Here is a 22,519-nt window from a genome sequence, read left to right on the forward strand (position 1 = left end):
TTATTAATAAAGCTTTATTTAATATGATTTATTGATTTTTTAGACTAAATAATGGTTCATTATTAAACAATTTATATATATTTTATTATATTTTTATACTTATATAATGATTATTTCACTGATTGAATCGTCGAACGCGCTTCCGTAATTTGCTTAGACCATAACTAAAAAATGGCTTCCGCAGTCACTCCACACTTAAAGATTGTTTTTTATTAAGTTTTCTTATTTTTTATTATTGTGCTTGTCATTAATTAGGTACAGAATAAATTTATTTTAATTTTTAAAAAATTTATTAACCCACTTAAGATCTTTTTTTTTTAATTCAACATAAATCTAAAATTGTCAGAAACTGGGCCAGTGTCAATAACTGGGTCTTTTACCTTATATACCATAAGGATAATACAATTAGTAGAATAGACAAGCTCACCGGAAATGCGCGTCTAAGTAGAATAAGACAGAAAATAAAAAGACAACATCTATCTCTTTCTATTTCGAGTATGCACAGTTGCGAAGCCGGTCAACTCAATCCTTTACAAATGAATGGTATTGATATGGAAAAACGTACAAGTCCTTTTGACGCAAATTGGACTTGACGTACATACAACGAGAAAAGTTGCACAGATAAATGCCAATAATCCTTTAAAAAGGTCACCAATTAATATTTAATGGGCCATTATCCGCATATGGACGGCCCAGATTATTCCATCAGGGTTTCAAATAAGCTCTCATCGTGTCGGGTCAGAATTCCCATTTACCTGTAGGCCATCTCTACTAATTGCATTGCTAGTATTCTTAGCACAATTTCGAGAAACAAACAGGAAATTGACAAGAACGGAAAACAACATAAATTCAATCAATCGATCTAATTTAATTTATTACCTATTCCAATTCCAATTGGATTGTCAATTACGTTGTTCTGCTTTCATTTATAATTAACACGATAAACACATTTGTTTATTAAGGCAACAATAATAAATAACTGAAGTAAAACGCTAGTTACGGTCATGGGACAGTTGAAACAAATTTAGGAAAAAGAATCCCCAGAAAAATAAACTCCGAAAAATTTCATCCTAGAAAAACTGTCCCCTCGGAAGAAAACCCGCTATTTAATGGTGAAATGCCGCAATTCGCCCGATGGTTAACCCTCACATAAAAGGCTCCCCGCAAATAAATTCGTTCACGTGTAAAAGTCTGAATAAATAAATCAAAGATTGTGATGTCGATGCAAAGGGCATTGCTTGTATCACTTAATTAATGAACCACTGTAATGAGCAAAATTGCGGGGCATCCAATTTTGAAAAATTGGTTAAAAAGGAGTTGAAATTTTGAATCATTTTCTTCGATTTCGTAAAAGCTCATTTTCGTCAAAATACGTCGTAATCTCAACTATATACTCCGTGCTTTTATATCAAACAAATTTAAATTGACAAATCTTGAATATTCGTGGCTCCACGCGTAACCTTTTTTGAGGGTCTCTATTCATGAAAAAATAACATTTAATCAAGCAGCTTCAATGATAATGAATAATCTTTTATAAGCTATTCGATTTGTAACTAGAAGTTTGTACAGTTTACATAATTCAAATCCATTCCTAAAGACAAGTGGAAATAACGTAGAAAAACCTATAATTTATGACAGATAATTTGATGGCCACTACAAATAGCGTGCTGAACTTATAATGGAACGATTTATCAAAAATTCAATAGATAATTGACCAAAACGTGAAAGGTATCTAAATATTGACCAGATTTATTGTTTCTAAAGATTTTTTTTTTAGTATTATGGTTCAAACAAAAAATAAAAGTTACGCTTTGTATTGCCTTGGGACAAATAATAGCTAGAGAAAAACTTAAACACATTATCTTTCATTCTGAATAATAGAATAGCGAAGAAATATCGTCACAAAATCGAGTTTTATCAGACATAATGTACCTTGTCATCTGTCACAGATGTGCTATCTAAAATGTCATTCACACTGAACAGGGCCAAAAGTAAAACTTGCGAAAATAATATGTCGTACAGTAGACACATCTGTACGACGTATTTTTCAGTTGTGAAATAAAACATGAGATACGAAACATATTACCGAAATGGTCCAAAACAAAATACATAAATGTAATAAAAGAAATAAATGTTGGTACGAAATAATTTATGTATGTTTCGCATTGTAGTAAAATATATAAAAATTTAAATAAATTACTAAAACTTACCAGCCACGATTTAGGATTAAACTGTAGCCAATTGTTTGCCTGTAAAAAAAATTAAATTATTTTATAATTTTTTTAACATAAATTTATCTAAATGAGATGGTTGGTACATTTAATTAAATGAGTAGCTAAAACAATAAATTTTATGGAGTACATCAACAGTTTTATTACTTTAGTCTTCCTTATTTGATTTATCGATATTACAAGAAATGTTTGTACTTAACTACTTATAGTGTAAAATTACTGAGAGATTGTGTTTGCGTCACAACATAGTCTATATGAATCAATCCAAAGTAATGGCGAGAAGGTACATAGTTCTTAAGGGTTATTAAGTAAATTGAACGTAAGTCATAACTAACATTGTATGTCACATAACATAACGCCTTAGATTATTTCTGTCGTTATAATATCAAAAAATTTCGTTTGATAATAGATTGATTGTGGCCCGCAGGATCTATTTCTTTGAGACCTTGTCAAAGTCCAAAAGGTCGCTTATAGACTGCGTACGTTAAAGAACTTTTCAATTTTACAAATCAGTGGGATATATTTAAGTGCATGTGTATGGATTCTGTTAATATATATATATAAGGCAAAAAAGTTATGGCTGAGTGGTATTGTCGAATTGTCGAAGAAAATGAAGTACCTAGTAATCAATTTACTAATTGCAACTTCAGTTGAGAGGGTATGCAAATCAGCTACTCGCCTTTCGAATGCTAAATCACTGAATGATCCTTTAGAAATTTATTACTTGGCACTTTATTTAGGAGTAGCTAGGTACTTGACCCACTTGCTGGATAATGTGTATGCATATATTATTTATTTACTAACGGTAATAACCAAGTAATTAACGAATCAAAATCAAAATTCATAATGATACAGAAGGTACTTCACTTTATATGAGATAAAGTACGAGCTTTTAGCACCAAAGATAACTACAGTGAAAATTGATAAATTCAAGAACTCATAATTGATTTAACTGAAAAAGCAAAAGAAGCATTAAACCATTTTCGGTGTAATTCTTATATACATCAAGCCCTAAGCCTACAGCTCTTACTTAAAGTGCTTTATTCCTTGAAATCGTAATTACATTTTAAAACCCAAGGAATTATCAATTACGTATAAACCAATTAAATCGTTTGTAAAAGTGCTTCAAGTGCATTGAAAGAACATGGAGCCCTTCGGTTCCGATTTCTAGAAATAAAAATCGAAGTAGTCAAGCATTAATAAAGATTTTCTGCCGTTTCATATTTACAAGAAATTAAGATTATTCGTCAATTTCCCTTTGGATAATCCGTTTTGATCTTTTGTATTTCGTTTAATTGATGATATTTTTTAATTTCAGGTTTGCATTGTACAAAAAAAGGACACGAAACAAATGTTCGCGATGAAGTATGTGAATAAAAACCAATGTATGGAACGGGATGCGCTCAAAAACGTTCTACGAGAAGTTGAAATACTCACATCATTGGATCATCCCTTCCTCGTAAATCTGTGGTTTTCTTTCCAAGGTATTTATACACAAACAAACAAACAAATATACAAACACACGGGGTTCGTTCTGTTATCTGTACAAATTCATGCCCCTATGGTTAATCTAAACCACTCGTGGGCGGGCAAAAAGAAAAGATAAATAATCCATAGGGGCCATTAAACAAATTGACTGATGTTTCACGAAGGTAGACAGGAGGGCACAGATAATTAAAAAGTCCCTGCAAATCGGAATTCCAGGGATACCTGTTCGTTACAGCATTGCTTTCAATGTTAAATTAATATGTTAAATACCCTCATTAGAAGTTATTGATTCATGTGTGAAGTGCTGTGATGCACCAAGGGTTTAGGTCAGGTTATGGTGGAAAACGTTTTCCCGATTGACATGTGTCAAAAGCTATACACTACGGGTTTAAGTCGGCTTATGGTAAGAGGCAATTCCCTGATTAGCTTGTGTGCAAATTTGGACGGTTAAATTAGTGGTAATATTAATTAAATTAAAATAATGATCTTAATAAGGCATCTCTCGGTTGTAGACATCGAATGTTTTATGGTAGTGTCTAGATTCATTTTGATTATCTTTTTTTGAGACTGTTTATGTCGATGTAGGTGCTATGTTAAAACTCCTATTTTAATACTGCTTAAAATTGATTTTATGTTGAAATAAAAGTTACTTACGACCGCGATAAGTGATAACTTATTCACCCCACGACAAAATGCGGGAAAGGAGATGATAAAAAGAGGAAAATTCAGTTTTGAGTTTCCCCAAGGAGTTATGCTTCCGTAAATTTCTACGGGATAAAAAAAGCAATCGTTTCGATAAAATTACAAATAAGAATTTCAACGACGTCTTTTTAGGAGTAAGAGTAAAAATTTTACATACGTATTAACTGAAAAAAACAAATATCTACTTATATTTTAATTGGTTTATCTATCATCTCTTATCTAACGTATCCTTTGGTGATTTTATAATCAAATAAAAGTGGAACTTTTACTGTACTAATATACTGAAACTAGACAAAGAACGAAGCAGTCTATCAACTAACGATAAGTTTTAACCAATACGATGCTACATAGGTCAAAGCTGGTGTTCGTTAAATATACGATTAAAAGAGCACATCGATAGCACATATTATATTTTAATTGGTTCATCTATAATCTCTCCTCTAACGTATCCTTTGGTGATTTTATAATCAAATAAAAGTGGTTTTAAATACTTTTGATCGTCATCATCATCATCATAAGGATATCAGTCCTAAGACTGGTTGGACACGTACCTCCACTCTTTCCTATCCTGAGCTAAACTTCGCATTTCCCTAAAACTAGAACAACCCACATCCTTAACTATTTGCGAACAGTAATCTAATCTAGGTCTACCTCTACCCCTCCTAACTCCTGTTTCTGCCTCTAATATGTCTCTGACTAGACCTTCATGCCTGAGAAGGTGTCCTACTAACCTATCTCGCCTATTTTTTATTGACTTCCATAGAGTCGTTTGTTCTCCTATTCTTTCCAGTACCTCTTCATTTTTAACCTTTTCTACCCACGATATCCTCATCATCCGCCTATAACACCACATTTCGAACGCTTCTAACCTTTTCTTTTCCGCCGCTCCCACTGTCCATGTTTCACACCCGTACAACGCCGTGCTCCAAACATACACCTTTAACAACCTTTTTCGAATTTCTAAATTAACCGTTCGCGAGCATAGAAGTGACTTCTTTTTATTAAAGGCGACACGACCCTGCCCTATCCTCTGCTTTATATCCCTACTACTCCTTCCATCCTCACTTATCTGACTTCCTAGGTATCTAAAATCAGCCACTTCTAATTTTTCGTCTCCTATCTTTATATTCGCTCTTTACCTACTTTTTCTTCCCATATCAGTATTTTAGTTTTACTTTTATTTATTTTCATACAGTACTGATCTGTCAATACCGCTTCCATTTTATATAAAGCTATCTCTAGGTCCTCTAAGCATACTAATCTTTTGCCCTTGCACGTCTATCCCTACAGTTGTACTGTCTTTAATGATGTTGATGGCGTCTTCGATGTATAGATTAAAAAGTAGCGGTGACAGTGTGCATCCCTGCCTGACTCCCTTCCTAATATTTACTTCTCTACGTTGCATCCCCAGCTCTATAACTGCCTGTTGCTCCTTATACAAACTAAGTATCACTCTTCTATCTTTGTAATTCATCCCTACATTTTTTTTGTATATTTAACATCTTGATCGATTTTTTGAAAAATTCGTGTTAAAAAGGGAACTTCAGTTTTAATTGTCTCGATTACTACAATAATAATAATAAATAATTGGTTAGTAACTTTGAAGATGATTTAAATAAGTAATTCAAAAAAATATGTGAAAATAGCGCAAGCACCCCAACCCTCTTCTTTCTTATTGTATCTAAAATAATAACGCAGGAAAAATAACGCCTTACCTAAGATTTACACGGAATAATAAGTCTTATATACACTAATTTTAAAACTTGTCATTTCATTTCTTATTCGCCGTATAAAACTACGAAAAGTTATTTGTAGAGCGGATCAAATTCGCATTTGACTAATGTTATTGTGGATATTCTGTTGGTATTTTATTAAATTACGTTGGTTTACTCGTAAACAACATTAAGTGAATTCGAATTATTTAAGGAAATATCAGAGATAAGCAAGGATAATGAGATTAATCGCAAATTGTGTACGCAAGAAAAGTATCACGTCTGCCAACGTGAAACGGGAAACAGACGACAGTCTTTCAAGGCTCATAGGACGATGCAAACATAAAAAGCACAAATTACGACTCTCAACGGATGAGAAACAAGAAACCACTTAATTACGTAGCTTCCAAGACAGAAGGAGGGAAAAGGACGTCCCTTCGCACTAATAAAGGAATCATAAGCCCCGTTTTTCTACTTTATCGGACGCCATTAATCTTTAAGTACGTTTTTTCGTAATCAACTATCTCATTGGGTTAAAACTGAAATAAATCCTCATCAAGATATGAATTTTACATTAAAGTAAAATAAAAAATAAGGCAAACACGGCGGATGGCGGAAAAGCTTAATAGGGAAAACGCAAATAAATAAGGGCATTTCAACTGGATTTATTTAAACATTTGACAATTGTTGCCGTCTTATGTCATATCCATAAAAATGACCCAAAAGCATGACTATTTAATACAGTAAAAGCTCTTTATTCGCGGGGTATACGTTCCATAAATATGCCGCGAATACAGAAATAGTATGGAATCATGGGGGATACGTTCTAAGGTTCCAAAATAAAACCAATATGTATCAAAATAAAATCAATGAATTGATAAATTCGCAATTAATATTAATCGTTATAATCAGCTTTAGGCAAGAGTTTAAAAAATTTAGTGATTTTTTCTTGTATTGATTTTTCAAATTAGTCCACTCGGTTACATCTTTTATAAAAGCCGCTTCGGCACGTGTCAACTGTACATACTTTAAGGGGATTCAGTAGAACACGCGCCGTAGAGTAAAAACATGCTTATCGGTTTTAGATATCATGAGTTTAGTATTTGGAACAAAGGTTTGGAATTTTGTAGTAAGATAGATAAAGCTTTGTTCTAAAGTTTGTCGAAGGATATTTCTTAATTTTTTAACTTCTATTGAAAATACGTGTCCTACAAGATGCATCAACTTTAAGCACTTGTAAAAGCTTTTAATGACCATGTTATTGAAGACCAAAAACGTACCGAGTTAGTGTGAACTTTTGTCTGCTACCATACAAAAAATTACATATTTATCTCGCAGCGGTAAATCACAATATTTAGAATAGAAACCCATGTTTTCGGAAAAATTCACACTAGGGATGAGCGGTCTATTGCGGTCAATCCCCTTAACAAATGACACCGAATCCTTTTCTGTTTATCCATTGCATCCGCGAATAATGAAATTTTTAGCCGCGAATACAGGAACTACTGGGTTGCAATTTTTTCACCCGCGAATAAGGAAACCGTGAATAAGGAACTTTTACTGTACTAATAAACTGAAACTAGACAAAGAACGAAGCAGTCTATCAACTAACGATAAGTTTTAATCAATACGATGCTACATAGGTCAAAGCTGGTGTTCGTTAAATACACGATTAAAAGAGCACATCGATAGCACATCAAAAAAAAGTTTAGTAGGTAGAACCTTGATTAGAACATTGTATTTTAAACAACTATAATGTACCGTATTGTGCGATGAAACAATCATTATACACAACTCATTCATGCAGTTAAAGTTACATTTTTCAGTATCCCCCGAAATGACCGATGGAAACGATTGTCGAGTGTTTAAATCAAAACCAAAATCTTTCTTCTGGAAAAGTCGGATGGAAAATATAAGACGAAGTAGATGAAATAATTTAATACCTAGCATAAAATATTCTAAGAACTTCAATACTCCCCACGTTGAACGAGACGAAAAGCAGCTTAAAGCGGCTTTTATGGAAAAGGAAACATTTACATACATAGTTAATAAAATATGATGCGCTATTATAAAAGGAAAAAGATAACTGTAAGATGTTACTCCGGAAAGGATATACATATCCTGGTTTGCCTTTTGTATTACGGTAAGCCTAATTCCTGTTTGCAGCATAAGTATAAGGAAATGAAGAAAAGATACAGCATAAGAAACCAAATTTAATATTTTTTTCTTGTTAAAACAACATAATGTACAGGAGTACTAAGCAGTTTAATGACGATGAAATGTTTAAATTAGTGTAATGTAGACAATTTACAATACTTTTTCATCACCATCTTAAGGTCGTCAGTCCTAAGACTGATTGGACACGTACCTCTACTCTTTACTATCTTGAGTTAATCTTCGCATTTCCCCAAAAATTAGAAAAACCCACATCGCTAATTATTTGCGAATAGTAATCTAATTTAGGTCCACCTCTACCCCTCCTAACTCCCGTTTCTGCCTTTAATATGTCTCTGACTACACTTTCATGCTTGAGAATGTGTCCTAACTTATCTGACTTCCTAGATACCTAAAATCGGCCACTTCTTCTAATTTTTCGTCTCCTATTTTTATATTCGCTCCTTCCCGACTTTTTCTTCCCTTGCATACCAGTATTTTTGTTTTACTTTTATTTATTTTCATACAGTACTGTTTTGTCAGTACCTCTTCCATTTTATTTAGTTCTAGTTCTAGTTCTTCCTTGCTAGATGCTACATCATCTGCAAATCTAAGCATACTAATCTTATGACTTTGTAAATCTATCCCTGCAGTTGTACTGTCTTTAATGATGTTGATTACGTCTTCGATATTTAGATTAAAAAGTAGCGGTGACAGTGGCTATCCCTGTTTGACTCTCTTCCTAATATTTACTTCTCTACGTTGCAGCCCCAGCTCTATAAGTGCCTGTTGCTCTTTATACAAACCAAGTATCACTCTTCCATTTTTGTAACTCATCCCTACATTTTTAAGTACATTAAAAATCTTGTCCAATTTAACATTGTCAAAAACTTTTTTCTAAATCTACAAATCCTATGTACGCACTCATTCTTTTTTCTATGACCTCCCGCGTTCCTCTTTCTTCTAAACCAAAATTGATCTTCCCCTAATAGCTCTTCCGCCCTTTTTTCCACCCTTCTCTATACAATTCTAGTTAAGATTTTTGGCGCATAGGAAGTTAAGCTAATTGTTCTAAATGTCTCGCACCTATCCGCGTCTCTCTTTTTAGGTATGATTATTGCCACGTTCCGTTTATAATCCTCTGGGACTTTCCCCGTCTCATAAATGTGACTAACTAGCTTAAACATACGATCTCTAATCTCTTGTCCTGTATGTTTTAGTATATCTCCCTGTATCCCATCTACACCAAATAATAATAACAGTATTTTTTACAAAATTAATATTAGTTATTATAAAATTGCAGTGCATGTTTATTGATTTTTTGGGGAATCGAAACAAATGATTGATAATCTCGAGTCCTTTGTAACTAGTCTTCAAACTTGGACGAACAAAATTTCACACTTTACAGTTTACAGTGGTTCAATCCGATTAAATTTTAAATGATAACAGCTCGGCAGGATTCGTATGATGTAAGACGATCTGTGTTTCGATGAATATTTATTTTTAGGAAATCGATGGAAAGATTTCGGGTAATTTTTAATCATTTCTCAAAATATTATTATTCGGGAATTTCATACTTTCGTTTTAAATTTTTAATGAAGAGGGGCTCTCAAAAATACTTACGGACTCTGTATGACCCCCACTTCCACCATTGATTTACTTATTTATTTTTAAATCACTTTATTATATTTTAACTACCACGTGAATAAACCCTATTGAGTAGTACTAACTTAGAGGGTTAAATATTCTTTTAAATTTGCATTTTCTGTTTACCTATTTTTAAATAACGCAACAAAATAATTTTTCTTCCAGACGAAGAGGACTTTTTTATGGTGGCTGATTTACTATTGGGTGGAGATCTCCGTTACCATATACAACAAGAGGTTGATTTTTCCGAAGACGCGGTAAAATTGATGGTATGTGAACTTGGACTTGCGCTGGACTATTTGCAATCGAAAAAGATTATTCATCGGTAAGTCGCCGTTTGTTTAACGACATTTCGATTTAAGGTTTTCGAGAAAATATAAGTACATATATACCTACGTCGATAATTTACGTTTCTGCGAGGAAATTTGATCATCATTCACGGAATTTACGGAAAGACTGACTAATGAATTTGGCCTCATTTTATAAAATTGAGCGTAGCGCATCTCAGTTATTTGCTATTCATTTAACCTGATAAATTATAGCCGAGATGCCATGGTTACATAGCTACTTAGGCGACATGATTTATTAACAGATTTTCAGAAGCCAGACGTTAAATTTCAATTGCACAATTTACATTTCTATAAACACAATTTTCAACGTTTTCAACTCAGCAGAGCTTTTTATTGGAACTCATCAAAAAATCAAACTGAATTAAAGATTTATGGCAAAAAGGGACTGTAACAACTTGCTTCTTTTTCCGCACAGTCTTCTTTTCTATTGCAAATATCATCATCATCATCATCATAAGGTCGTCATTCCTAAGATTGGTTGGACACTCTTTTTTATACTGAGCTAATCTTTGCATTTCCTTAAAGCTAGAACAACCCACACCCTTAATTATTAGTAATCTAGGTCTACCTCTATCTCTCCTAAGTCAAAAAAAAAAACTTTTGGGTGTTTCATTCCCACCAGCCAGTAATGCTGGTGGGCGGGCAGTCCCTCCGGACTATGCCGGAAGGTAGGGCGGAAGGCCCCCTTCAGCCTGCTTTCAGGAATCGTGGGAATGGGTGGATGGTGGTTCGGGTGAGAAAGATGAGACGGACGAAATGAAGACAGAAAAGAGTGAAAGATTATCTGTGGAATATTACTGCCCCATCATTTGCCTAAGTGATCCAAGGAAACCACAGAAAAACTTGCACCAAGGCAAACGGACCCGGAACCGAACCAGCGTCCTCCCGAATGCTAAGCAATGGTCTAGACCTCTAGGCCATGCCGCTCGGTCCTCCTAACTCCCGTTTCTGCCTCTAATATGTTTCTGACTAGATCTTCATGCCTGAGAAGATGTCCTACCAACCTATCTCGCCTATTTATTATTGACTTCCATAGAGTCTTTTGTTCTCCTATTCTTTCTAATACCTCTTAATTTCTAACCTTCTCTATCCACGGTATCCTTATCAGTCGGCTGTAACACCACATATCGAACGCTTTTAAACTTTTCTTTTCTGCCGCGCCCACTGTCCATGTTTCACACCCGTACAGCGCCGTGCTCCAAACATACACCTTCAACAACCTTTTTCGAATTTCTAAATTAACCCTTCGCGACCATAGAAGTGATTTCTTTTTATTGAAGGCGACTCGACCCTGCGGAAGGAGTAGCAGGGATATAAAGCAGAGGATAGGCTTTATATCCCTACTACTCCTTCCGTCCTAACTTATCTGACTTCCTAGATACCTAAAATCGGCCACTTCTTCTAATTTTTCATCTCCTATCTTTATATTCGCTCTTTCCCTACTTTTTCTTCCCTTGCATACCAGTATTTTTGTTTTACTTTTATTTATTTTCATACAGTTATGTTTAGTCAATACAGCTTTCATTTTATTTAAAGCTATCTCTATAATTCCTCCTTGTTAGATGCTAATACTTCTATATCATCTGCAAATCTAAGCATACTAATCTTTTGCCCCTGTATATCTATCCCTACAGATAATAATATAATGCAAATATGTTTTTTTTTTATTATCGTGGGAGATAACGAGATTTTACGAGAAATGTGACTAAAAACATTTCTCTCTTCATTTCCAAATCTGTTAAACCTAAAATTATGAAAATTATTCTTTCAGAAACATTACGGGGAAACTTTCAGTAGATAGAGAGAACCCTTGGTTGTTTTTTTTTTTTTATAAGAATTTCACGAGTTTTCTTTCACCAAAAAACTTTTAATTTTGAGGTAAGTTGATAAAGGTATTAATGAAACTGATCTTGAACCAGGTCAGCTTTTTATACTTCAGCTAACTGAGGTGACATTTTTTAAACTTTTCTATAAATATAGAAAGTTCCAATAAAATAGGTCGGTACCCTACCCTAGCAGACACAACGAAAGGCAACAAAAGTTTCTTCTTTCAGATAAAATTACGCTTGGTTAATTATGATTCATTCGAAAATTGATTTTGTGTTTTGGATGGTTTAAGAAATGTGATACGAGTACGTGTGTTATTGATCGCGAAGGTGCGGCCTCTTGGGAAGTACTTTATATTACATACGCTCACATAAAACATGTAAAACCTAAAGAGAGCAGGGTATATTTGCAGAGCATTTACTATGCATGTTTGCTCATTTTTACAGCGATCTGTACTACGTGGATTTACATTCAAAGTACCCTTTCAGCGCGCCCAATAGAAAATTCGCTAGGATTGAAAATTTGATCGTCCATAAAAATTACTGTACCTATAGAAAAAAAAAATACGCACATCAATCAAAAGCATTCATACTTCTACGTTCGCTTTTAAGGTTTCATAGCTCAAAAAGGAAAAACGGAATCCTTATCAGCCTGTCATGGCGAATTTATTCTTTTCTCCGTTTCATTTCATCATATCCATTTTTCTTACTAATATATGGACCGCATTATTAAGGGTGCAAATATTTTGTTTTTAGTAGCCTATCGTTAACAACATTACTTGTTATTAATTAGGTGTCACTGACCGCAAATAAATTTGAAATTGTACGTAAGTACAGACCGTACGTCTGCGAAACGATAAAGCTTATGAAAAATTTTATAAATACCATTTTATATAATTACAACAAAAAATAGAAATCATTAGTATTCAATACGCTGTATATTTAAATGATTAGTAACGAAGATATTCTTAGTTTTGTCAAATACTGAATTAGGTTAAAATTTAAAGAGTTAGCTGGGTACTACTTTAGTTTAATTTCAGAGACGTGAAGCCAGACAATATTCTCCTAGATGAAGAAGGTAAGCAGTAATTGCAATTAATTAATTCTTCCTACCGCTCATACCTCCCTAAAATTCAACTTTTTTAAAAAGGACCCTTTTATAAAATGGCAAGTCTTGTCAAACTCTTTAAAACTTTGGATTGTATAGTAGTTCTCGATATATATACATCAAAAGTCGCAATGGGCGCGAAGTCGTAAAAACTGATCTTTTTGAGATATGATCCCTTAAAGTTGCATTTTTCTATAAGGACATCCATTACTATTACACATATTATACATATTGAAAACGTTCAAGTATATATGGATATGTTAATGTACTATACTTGTGGATCATGGATTAAGACTACACGTCAAGAACTACTAGAATACAAAGTTTCAAAGAATTGGACAGAGGGCCATTTTCCGTAAGGATCTAACAAGGACCTCTATAAATTAGTTAATTATATGCAAATCAGACTAAAAATACCCAAAAATTGTAACTGTTTTCTTTTGTATTTATTACAGGACATATTCATTTGACAGATTTTAACATAGCAGCCGTTTTAGAAGAAGGCCAACTTGCTACTTCTATGTCTGGTACCAAACCGTACATTGCACCTGAAATATTTGACTGTGTTTTGGAACTGTGTGTGGGGTATTCCTACCCTGTCGATTGGTGGTCATTGGGTCAGTTTATTTCATACCAAACCGTGTAATTTTGGTAACCAATTAAAAATTTTATCAGTCGATTTGCCGCTTGCAGTTGTCTTCCTTTTAAGGAATAACTTCGGTTTGGTAGGTAATTTATCGAGACTGTCTACGGCGTGCTAATGGGAACAAATAAGTTCGAAATTGCGACCCTCGTCTGGTAGTATCGATAAATTACTGACTAATAGCTAACATAGACGACCTTATTAAAATTATATGATTAATACAGCGACAAATGACAAATAGTTGTTACGATGAAGTAGAAGATGCAAATTTTGAAATAATGCGTGAACATGTTCTGAAAAATGCATTCGAAAGAAGTACAAAATGTAATCTAGACATATTCCAAACGGTTTTTGCAACAAAATGCTTGTTTTCCCAAACTGTATTTTTGGTCATTACTACCAATAAAAATTTTATATATTTTCCACATACGAAAATTTCGACTGAAATGGGGCGTCAATCTTCGCATAATACCCATATGATGTGTTCATTTTCATGATGCAAATGGATGCTCATAGAGTTTATAACAATAGCGAGGTAATTACATCAGAGTTTGGTTTTGATCCACTGCCAGTGTACTCCAATTACTCCCACATATGCTTGGGTATTTCAATTTGACGTTTAATAAGGTAAATTGCAGGCAGTACATGCAATTTCAACGATAAAATCTGTTTCCAGAATCAACAGGAGCACGATCAGAGCTGTAATTATATTCCGAAGGACATCATCCCCAGATGTCTAGCTAATAATGATGAACATTTAATGTTTACCTTCTAATAAATTTTTTACTAAATTTACTGACTAAAACTACAATGCACTTTTTGTGAGACATTCTATACATATATTTTTTTAACAGCACAAATAAAACGGTCAGTTATTGGGATCCGTCAAATGGGAGGAGCCTAAAAACATGGCGCCGATTAGGGAAAATTTATCGTAGTTCCTATAGTGTACCGTGCAATTTCCAAGTTTTTAAATTACGATAAAAATAGTATTGACACAATATGTGATTGGGCTGACACAAAGCCTCGGAAAGGACAAACCAAAGAAAGAGATGAGAGGAAACAGTGGCATATAAGAATTATTTTGTGATTTACGTAATGATACCTATATAGGACAAAGTGGAAGGATGATCAATACACGATTGAAAGAACACATTCACCGTATCAATAATAAAGGCAAAAGTTGACATTACCAGAAAATCTGAAGACCAAATTGATTCGTTAATTTCCCTAATACTACTTATATTGTTGGTAATAATTAAAAATAATACATTTCTTTTTAAATTGCAGTGTAAACTGTAAAATTATGCTTCTTCTATTGTAAATACATCGTAAGAACCATTTTTCATATGCCTAACTATTAGGCAGTTCCGGCCATGAAAGGCTTTCACCAAATTAGCGGTGCCAAATTAGCAGCGGGACCAGAATTTCCCTCTTAAATAATTTCCTTATAGGCGTGGTCGCTTATGAAGCATTGCGTGGTTGTCGCCCGTTTGACATTCATTCTAATACCAGCATACAAGATGTCAGAAATCTCTTTATCTTGGGGCCCGAATTTTCTAAAAATTGGAGCGACGATATGGTCGATTTACTTTCAAAGGTAAGTTCACGTAACTAAGAAATAGACGCAATATCAAAATATATACCTACAATATCGCAAAATTCTCAATTATCTAATGTTTTTCGTGTGTAAAATTTCGTACAAACATACATACATACGTACGATAACAGTCATTTATAAAATTAAATTCGTTTCTACCTTTCCTTTTCAAAAACTTTTTCTATTTATGATTTTGGCGCTAGACACACTCGAGAGTGTATTCAAAAACACACTTCTCGTTAACAAGAGCTGTACTTATTCCTTATTAAAAACTTAATTAATTTTCATGAAACAAATTAAATTAAATTACTGCTACTAATTCCGGTTTGGTTGCCTCTGGTTTTATAAAGAATGAAATCCCATCAAAGGAAAAATGTCGGTAATTAAAACATCCTTTGAAGTGACTATTAAAGTGAGTCTAATTTTTTTTTACACAGCTACACAAGACTTGTCTCTATCTCTCTCTTGAGAAATTATTTCAAAGAAACGGAAGCTACCACTTAGTTTAGATGATTCTTCTTCAGACTTTACGTTTTTTTTTTTTTAATTTCGAATTAAGAAATCATAATAATCATTACAGACGAATTGTACTATTGTTTAAATAATTCATCAGTTGATCCCTATAATAAACCGTATCTATATCGTTTTGTAAGAAAACCTATGACGTTTATTTCTGTTTCCGCTATGATTAAATGTAGTACCTGATGGAAGAATCCTCACAATCACCGGAATAAAACTGAATGTTTTTTCACTTGTATACATGAAATGCGTAGAAGTATGGGTTTGAACAAATAAAACTACCAGCCTTTCACAAGTGCTTCCTATTCAAATGTCGCGAGTCGAATAAATCCTTTTAAGTGAAATTACAAAGGAGAAAGCAAATAAAAGTTAGAATTTCGTTGTGATTGAAATTAGACGATTTGAAATAGAAAGGGGAAAATCTGAATTTTAGTTTTATAAAGAAAAAAACACATTTAGCAGCGAGAGAGTTTCACGTCTTTCATTCAATAACTAAAGAACCATATTGAATTAAGTCATAAAATTAATTTTATGTAGAAACTAGTTCTTCCCCCTACCCCGGCCATTTTTATTGCGCCGCTATGACGTAGTGTCGGCCATCATTCTTTTTTCATTGTTGCAGTTGTCGGCCATCATTCTTTTCTAATTGTTGCAGTTGTCGGCCATAATTCTTTTTCAATTGTTGTCGCATTGTCACCGAGTCGGCCATTATGGTTTTTTAATAGATGTATAGTAATCAATGATTAAAAGGAATGTTTGTAAATAGGTATGGGACACATGGTACACTTCAGCATAAGAAATTTCTGATACTAACTTACATTTACGTAATACTACTTTGCCCTTGTACCCTTAAAATCAGCCAGTCATACAATAAGTACCTATAAGTTCGTCTAGAGATGGACAGTTGAAGAACAACGAGCTAAATAGATTAAAGGCCAAGTCTATTGTTACTATCTCGTCTCGCTTCGCAGGTTTTCCCCAGGGGAAAAATAAATAAATAAGCGACAAAGTATTTATTTTTATTTTACTTTTAACTATTTTTACATTGTTTCTGGACATTCTCGTAGACTACGTGCTTGGCATTATTCGTACCTACATCATCAGAAAAACGTACAGTGAAATGTTACGACGTAATAAACGGACTGTCATTGTAAGCGGAGCTACTACAAGCAAATTTCAGTGACTGTATTTCGATTTTGTGTTAAACCTCTAATTTAATTCTTTTCACCAATTATTATTGGCGATAATTGCTAAAGCATAATTAAATTTTCGAACCCTCGTTTCCAACCACACGTAACATATATCTGCATTAAACACTCGTTAAAGAACCCTAATTATAACTTTCATAACATTGATGTACGTAATTATGAATTTTATCAGGTTGGCTTTATGAAAATCGAAATTATGTAAAGCCATTTACCAAATACAAACAGGTGATGAAGTAATTCGATATGAGATGCCCTGCACTACTATACAAGGGCAATAAATACCCCTAGTGACACAAATTGAATCTGTTCGGTACAGAATCGGAATCAATACATTTCCTGTAAATTGAAAACTCAACTAAAACCATGTTCTGGTGTGTTCTTGACAGATCCACAACCAAAAAGGGTCTAATTTATTAAAAGTTACACAATGAAAACTGAAAGGGAATATACAGGGTGTTCCAAGCGAGCGGGTTTCTTCAACAACTGCTTTATAGTTGAAGATATCAAAAAAAGTTTCTTACAAAAGCGCTACCATATAAGTATCTTTATATCCTAAAATTATTTTCGATTATACAGAGTGTCCCATTTTTCGTGGAGGCTACCTAACTTCATTTTTTCAAATGGAATGCCCTATTTTTTATTGCATTTTCGAATTCCTCGTTAAATTTAAATACCACTTTGTTAACCATAAATCATCAGCAACCGCCTATTTATTGATTTAATGCGAATTTTATGGAAATTGATGCATTTTAGACATAATATATGGTTAACAAAACAGTATTTAAATTTAACGAGGAATTTAAAAATGCAATAAAAAATGGGGCATTCCATTTGAAAAAATGAAGTTAGGTAGCCTCCAGGAAAAATGGGACACTCTGTATAATCGAAAATAATTTTAGGATATGAAGATACTTATATGGCAGCACTTTTATAAGAAACTTTTTTTGATATCTTTAACTATAAAGCAGTTATTGAAGAAACCCACTTGCTTGGGACACCCTGTATAAAGTGTTACCAGAAATATTTAAATACGGGATTTAGACAAATGTATATGTAATATAGAAAAAAAAAATGCTTTATGCATTAATTTTGGTTTGAATTGCAACCACAAAATTAAAATGCCAGAATAAATCCAATAGATACATCAAAGAAATCAGAAATTTTTGTGTGTTTCTATGAATTTCTTATTTTTCCTACAATGGCCTTTTCTCTTAAGCTTAGTCTTTAACTGCCAGTTCAGTAATGTCGATAATTCGAAGACTGAACTTAATTAAGTAGAAATTTAAAATAACGTTAACAAGAAAATGCTTAGTTAGTTCGTCAGTTGATTTCTAATTTCTAATCGGATTACCGAAATTGATCAACTGGTCGGAAAACTCCCTAGCTACACCAACGCCTTCCAATTGCAATCGTTAGCAATCCAGTATCCCAAGGGCGCCAACGATTCCAAGGGCTTATTCATCTGTAAGTTGGTTAAAAAAAAAAAACGCTTTTTTCGATTGCGTTTTTAAATTTTTTTATTTTTTTACTGACGATGACGTGAATAAACAAAAGGTAAAGTTTAATCAAACAAGTAAGGAAGTTTAATTTGTCAAGTTCAATAAAGCGGCTCGGAAAATGCAAATGATCTCCTATTTTCCAATTATCTTCCCGATCACTTTCGAATTAAAAAAAACGGTGATGTAATGACGAAAATGCTAGGTGAAATTTAAACTTGTAATGCTATCCCAATGCCTGGAAGGTTAAACAAATAAGGAAAGTTCATTTAAAATTAAATTGAATAAGAGAAACGAAAGAGCACGTATTAAAAAATTGAATAATTTAGTTAAAACAGTTTCATCTATAGATATATATTCAAGATTATTATTTATTTTCTTGATCACGAATAACATAACCCACCGAGTATCATCAATACAAAATTACTTTGAAGTTTAAATTTACATTTTTTCTTTTTACTCATCGCTGTCCTGAGCCTTCATGGAGCCCCTGGGCACTGTTTTGACAGGCAGAGTTAAGGAGATTTGAAAAATATCAATTTATTCAAAATGTAGTAGTTATAACATATCATTATGATATAAGTAAATGCAACCAGCTATACTCTCGAATATGAACATTTAAACCCGCCTAGATCTGTGCAATTGCTTAGTAAAATAGGTGATTTTTAATTAAACATTATTATTAAAAGAAAACATTCTGGATATCGAAAGTAAGCTTAAAAAACCATTTCATATTTTAATCGTCAGTTACATCCAAAATGTTGTATTATCAGCTAATCCAGTTACACTGATTTTGTCTACAAGGCAAAAAATTGTTTTTTTTTGCTGTTTTTATTCGGTTATCTTTTAAACCGCTTAATAAAGTCGAATAAACAATTTAAAACCCTTGTTAAAGACAGATTTATCTGGAAAACCTTGGTGAAACATTTTTTTTTTTAAAATATTTTATTAAACCTCGACGTATATTTCGCATTCTTTAGACATCATTAAGTGCTCATGTATGTACATCGAGATTTAATACAAAAGTGAAACTTCTCCAAGTGTAATTTATTATATTCTATAGAACCCTAGTCTTTAAAGCGTCGAATCAATTACCTTTAAGGCAATACTACGCAATGTTTGCCACTTCCTAAAGATTTTCTTCAAAATTATGCATTTTTTAAAAGCATTTCTTATGTATAGAGCACATACAGGAAATATTCTCTTAAGTAAAGTTCTTAACATACTTAAAAATGTCTGCCTTCTGTAAGTAATGGAAAATAATAATCAGTAGCAAGATACGAGAACACGAACATTGGAAAATTTTTGTATTTTTTTAGTTACTCTGTATGAGACCAGGAGAAAGGATATCTTCGATTGGAGAATTAAAAGGTACTAAAGCATTAAGCAAATTTAACATGGATGATGTTTTCCGAAGAAAATACAAACCAGGGTTTTCGCCGCCGGTATGAAATACTTCTCTGTTGGTTTTTTATAATTTTTAAAACAAATGAATGCTAAAGAAATTCAAATTTTCGATCTAAATAACGTCCCAACGAAGAAAATGATAACTCGTCCGATTTCTTTTCTTTGCAGAAAGGACACCTAAACTGTGATCCTACTTTCGAATTAGAAGAAATGATTATCGAGGCAAAACCATTACACAAAAAGAAAAAGAGATTAGCTAAACAGCGATCCATTAGGGAGATGCACGGTCAATTAAGCTTAGATTTGGTGAGACCACTTTTTTCTTTGTAGTTCTTTCCACTTTTATTTTCCTGTACTTTACCCAAAACTGCTTGATAATCAAAAAAAAAAGAAATACAATTTCCGGGCGCTACACCTTTTCGATGATTTATAGTATTTTTTTAATCAAAAATTAATAAATACGTAAAAATTATCGATTGTTTAATTTGCTATACAAAGGACTTGACTACACCCTCTCTTTAAAATTGCAGCTCTTTTCAAGATATTAAAAAAAGATGATGTCTACCTATAAGTATCCCTTTTACTTCACCATTTGACTGACCTAAATTTTATTAGTTTGCGTTAAAAAAATACCCAGAACAATTTCATTTCGGATTACCATACTCCCAAAATTTTAATAAATTGTACTGTCGAAACTATTCATAGATAGTATGTGTTAGATTTAAGTTAGATTCCTGACTTTTACTATTAAATTATGTAGTTTTTCCAGGGTGGCGGTCAAATAATTACACAATTAATAAGTTAATATCTGTGTAAAAGTAATAATGCTCAAAAAGGTATGTTCTTTGACTANTGGCAGCACTTTTATAAGAAACTTTTTTTGATATCTTTAACTATAAAGCAGTTATTGAAGAAACCCACTTGCTTGGGACACCCTGTATAAAGTGTTACCAGAAATATTTAAATACGGGATTTAGACAAATGTATATGTAATATAGAAAAAAAAAATGCTTTATGCATTAATTTTGGTTTGAATTGCAACCACAAAATTAAAATGCCAGAATAAATCCAATAGATACATCAAAGAAATCAGAAATTTTTGTGTGTTTCTATGAATTTCTTATTTTTCCTACAATGGCCTTTTCTCTTAAGCTTAGTCTTTAACTGCCAGTTCAGTAATGTCGATAATTCGAAGACTGAACTTAATTAAGTAGAAATTTAAAATAACGTTAACAAGAAAATGCTTAGTTAGTTCGTCAGTTGATTTCTAATTTCTAATCGGATTACCGAAATTGATCAACTGGTCGGAAAACTCCCTAGCTACACCAACGCCTTCCAATTGCAATCGTTAGCAATCCAGTATCCCAAGGGCGCCAACGATTCCAAGGGCTTATTCATCTGTAAGTTGGTTAAAAAAAAAACGCTTTTTTCGATTGCGTTTTTAAATTTTTTTATTTTTTTACTGACGATGACGTGAATAAACAAAAGGTAAAGTTTAATCAAACAAGTAAGGAAGTTTAATTTGTCAAGTTCAATAAAGCGGCTCGGAAAATGCAAATGATCTCCTATTTTCCAATTATCTTCCCGATCACTTTCGAATTAAAAAAAACGGTGATGTAATGACGAAAATGCTAGGTGAAATTTAAACTTGTAATGCTATCCCAATGCCTGGAAGGTTAAACAAATAAGGAAAGTTCATTTAAAATTAAATTGAATAAGAGAAACGAAAGAGCACGTATTAAAAAATTGAATAATTTAGTTAAAACAGTTTCATCTATAGATATATATTCAAGATTATTATTTATTTTCTTGATCACGAATAACATAACCCACCGAGTATCATCAATACAAAATTACTTTGAAGTTTAAATTTACATTTTTTCTTTTTACTCATCGCTGTCCTGAGCCTTCATGGAGCCCCTGGGCACTGTTTTGACAGGCAGAGTTAAGGAGATTTGAAAAATATCAATTTATTCAAAATGTAGTAGTTATAACATATCATTATGATATAAGTAAATGCAACCAGCTATACTCTCGAATATGAACATTTAAACCCGCCTAGATCTGTGCAATTGCTTAGTAAAATAGGTGATTTTTAATTAAACATTATTATTAAAAGAAAACATTCTGGATATCGAAAGTAAGCTTAAAAAACCATTTCATATTTTAATCGTCAGTTACATCCAAAATGTTGTATTATCAGCTAATCCAGTTACACTGATTTTGTCTACAAGGCAAAAAATTGTTTTTTTTTGCTGTTTTTATTCGGTTATCTTTTAAACCGCTTAATAAAGTCGAATAAACAATTTAAAACCCTTGTTAAAGACAGATTTATCTGGAAAACCTTGGTGAAACATTTTTTTTTTTAAAATATTTTATTAAACCTCGACGTATATTTCGCATTCTTTAGACATCATTAAGTGCTCAT

At 32.8% G+C, this 22,519-nt stretch overlaps 2 protein-coding genes across 2 annotated transcripts in view; one reads left to right on the forward strand and one right to left on the reverse strand.

The window, feature by feature from the left end:
- The window catches only part of LOC108734238 (BTB/POZ domain-containing protein KCTD9), a 60,081-nt gene that overhangs the window by 29,542 nt on the left and 8,020 nt on the right, over positions 1–22,519 (reverse strand). Inside the window, exon 4 of the transcript XR_003231984.1 lies at positions 2,211–2,249. The gene's annotated coding sequence lies outside the window, so the exon portion shown is untranslated. The remainder of the gene's footprint in view (positions 1–2,210; positions 2,250–22,519) is intronic.
- The window catches only part of LOC108734236 (serine/threonine-protein kinase 32A), a 46,148-nt gene that overhangs the window by 21,051 nt on the left and 2,578 nt on the right, over positions 1–22,519 (forward strand). Inside the window, exons 4-10 of the mRNA XM_018465702.1 lie at positions 3,550–3,715; positions 10,100–10,259; positions 13,151–13,188; positions 13,674–13,835; positions 15,316–15,461; positions 20,004–20,129; positions 20,260–20,397. Coding sequence (XP_018321204.1) covers positions 3,550–3,715; positions 10,100–10,259; positions 13,151–13,188; positions 13,674–13,835; positions 15,316–15,461; positions 20,004–20,129; positions 20,260–20,397 — 936 coding nt within the window. The remainder of the gene's footprint in view (positions 1–3,549; positions 3,716–10,099; positions 10,260–13,150; positions 13,189–13,673; positions 13,836–15,315; positions 15,462–20,003; positions 20,130–20,259; positions 20,398–22,519) is intronic.

The sequence above is a fragment of the Agrilus planipennis genome, unplaced genomic scaffold (assembly GCF_000699045.2).
Source record: "Agrilus planipennis isolate EAB-ADULT unplaced genomic scaffold, Apla_2.0 scaffold7, whole genome shotgun sequence".
NCBI lineage: Eukaryota > Metazoa > Arthropoda > Insecta > Coleoptera > Buprestidae > Agrilus > Agrilus planipennis.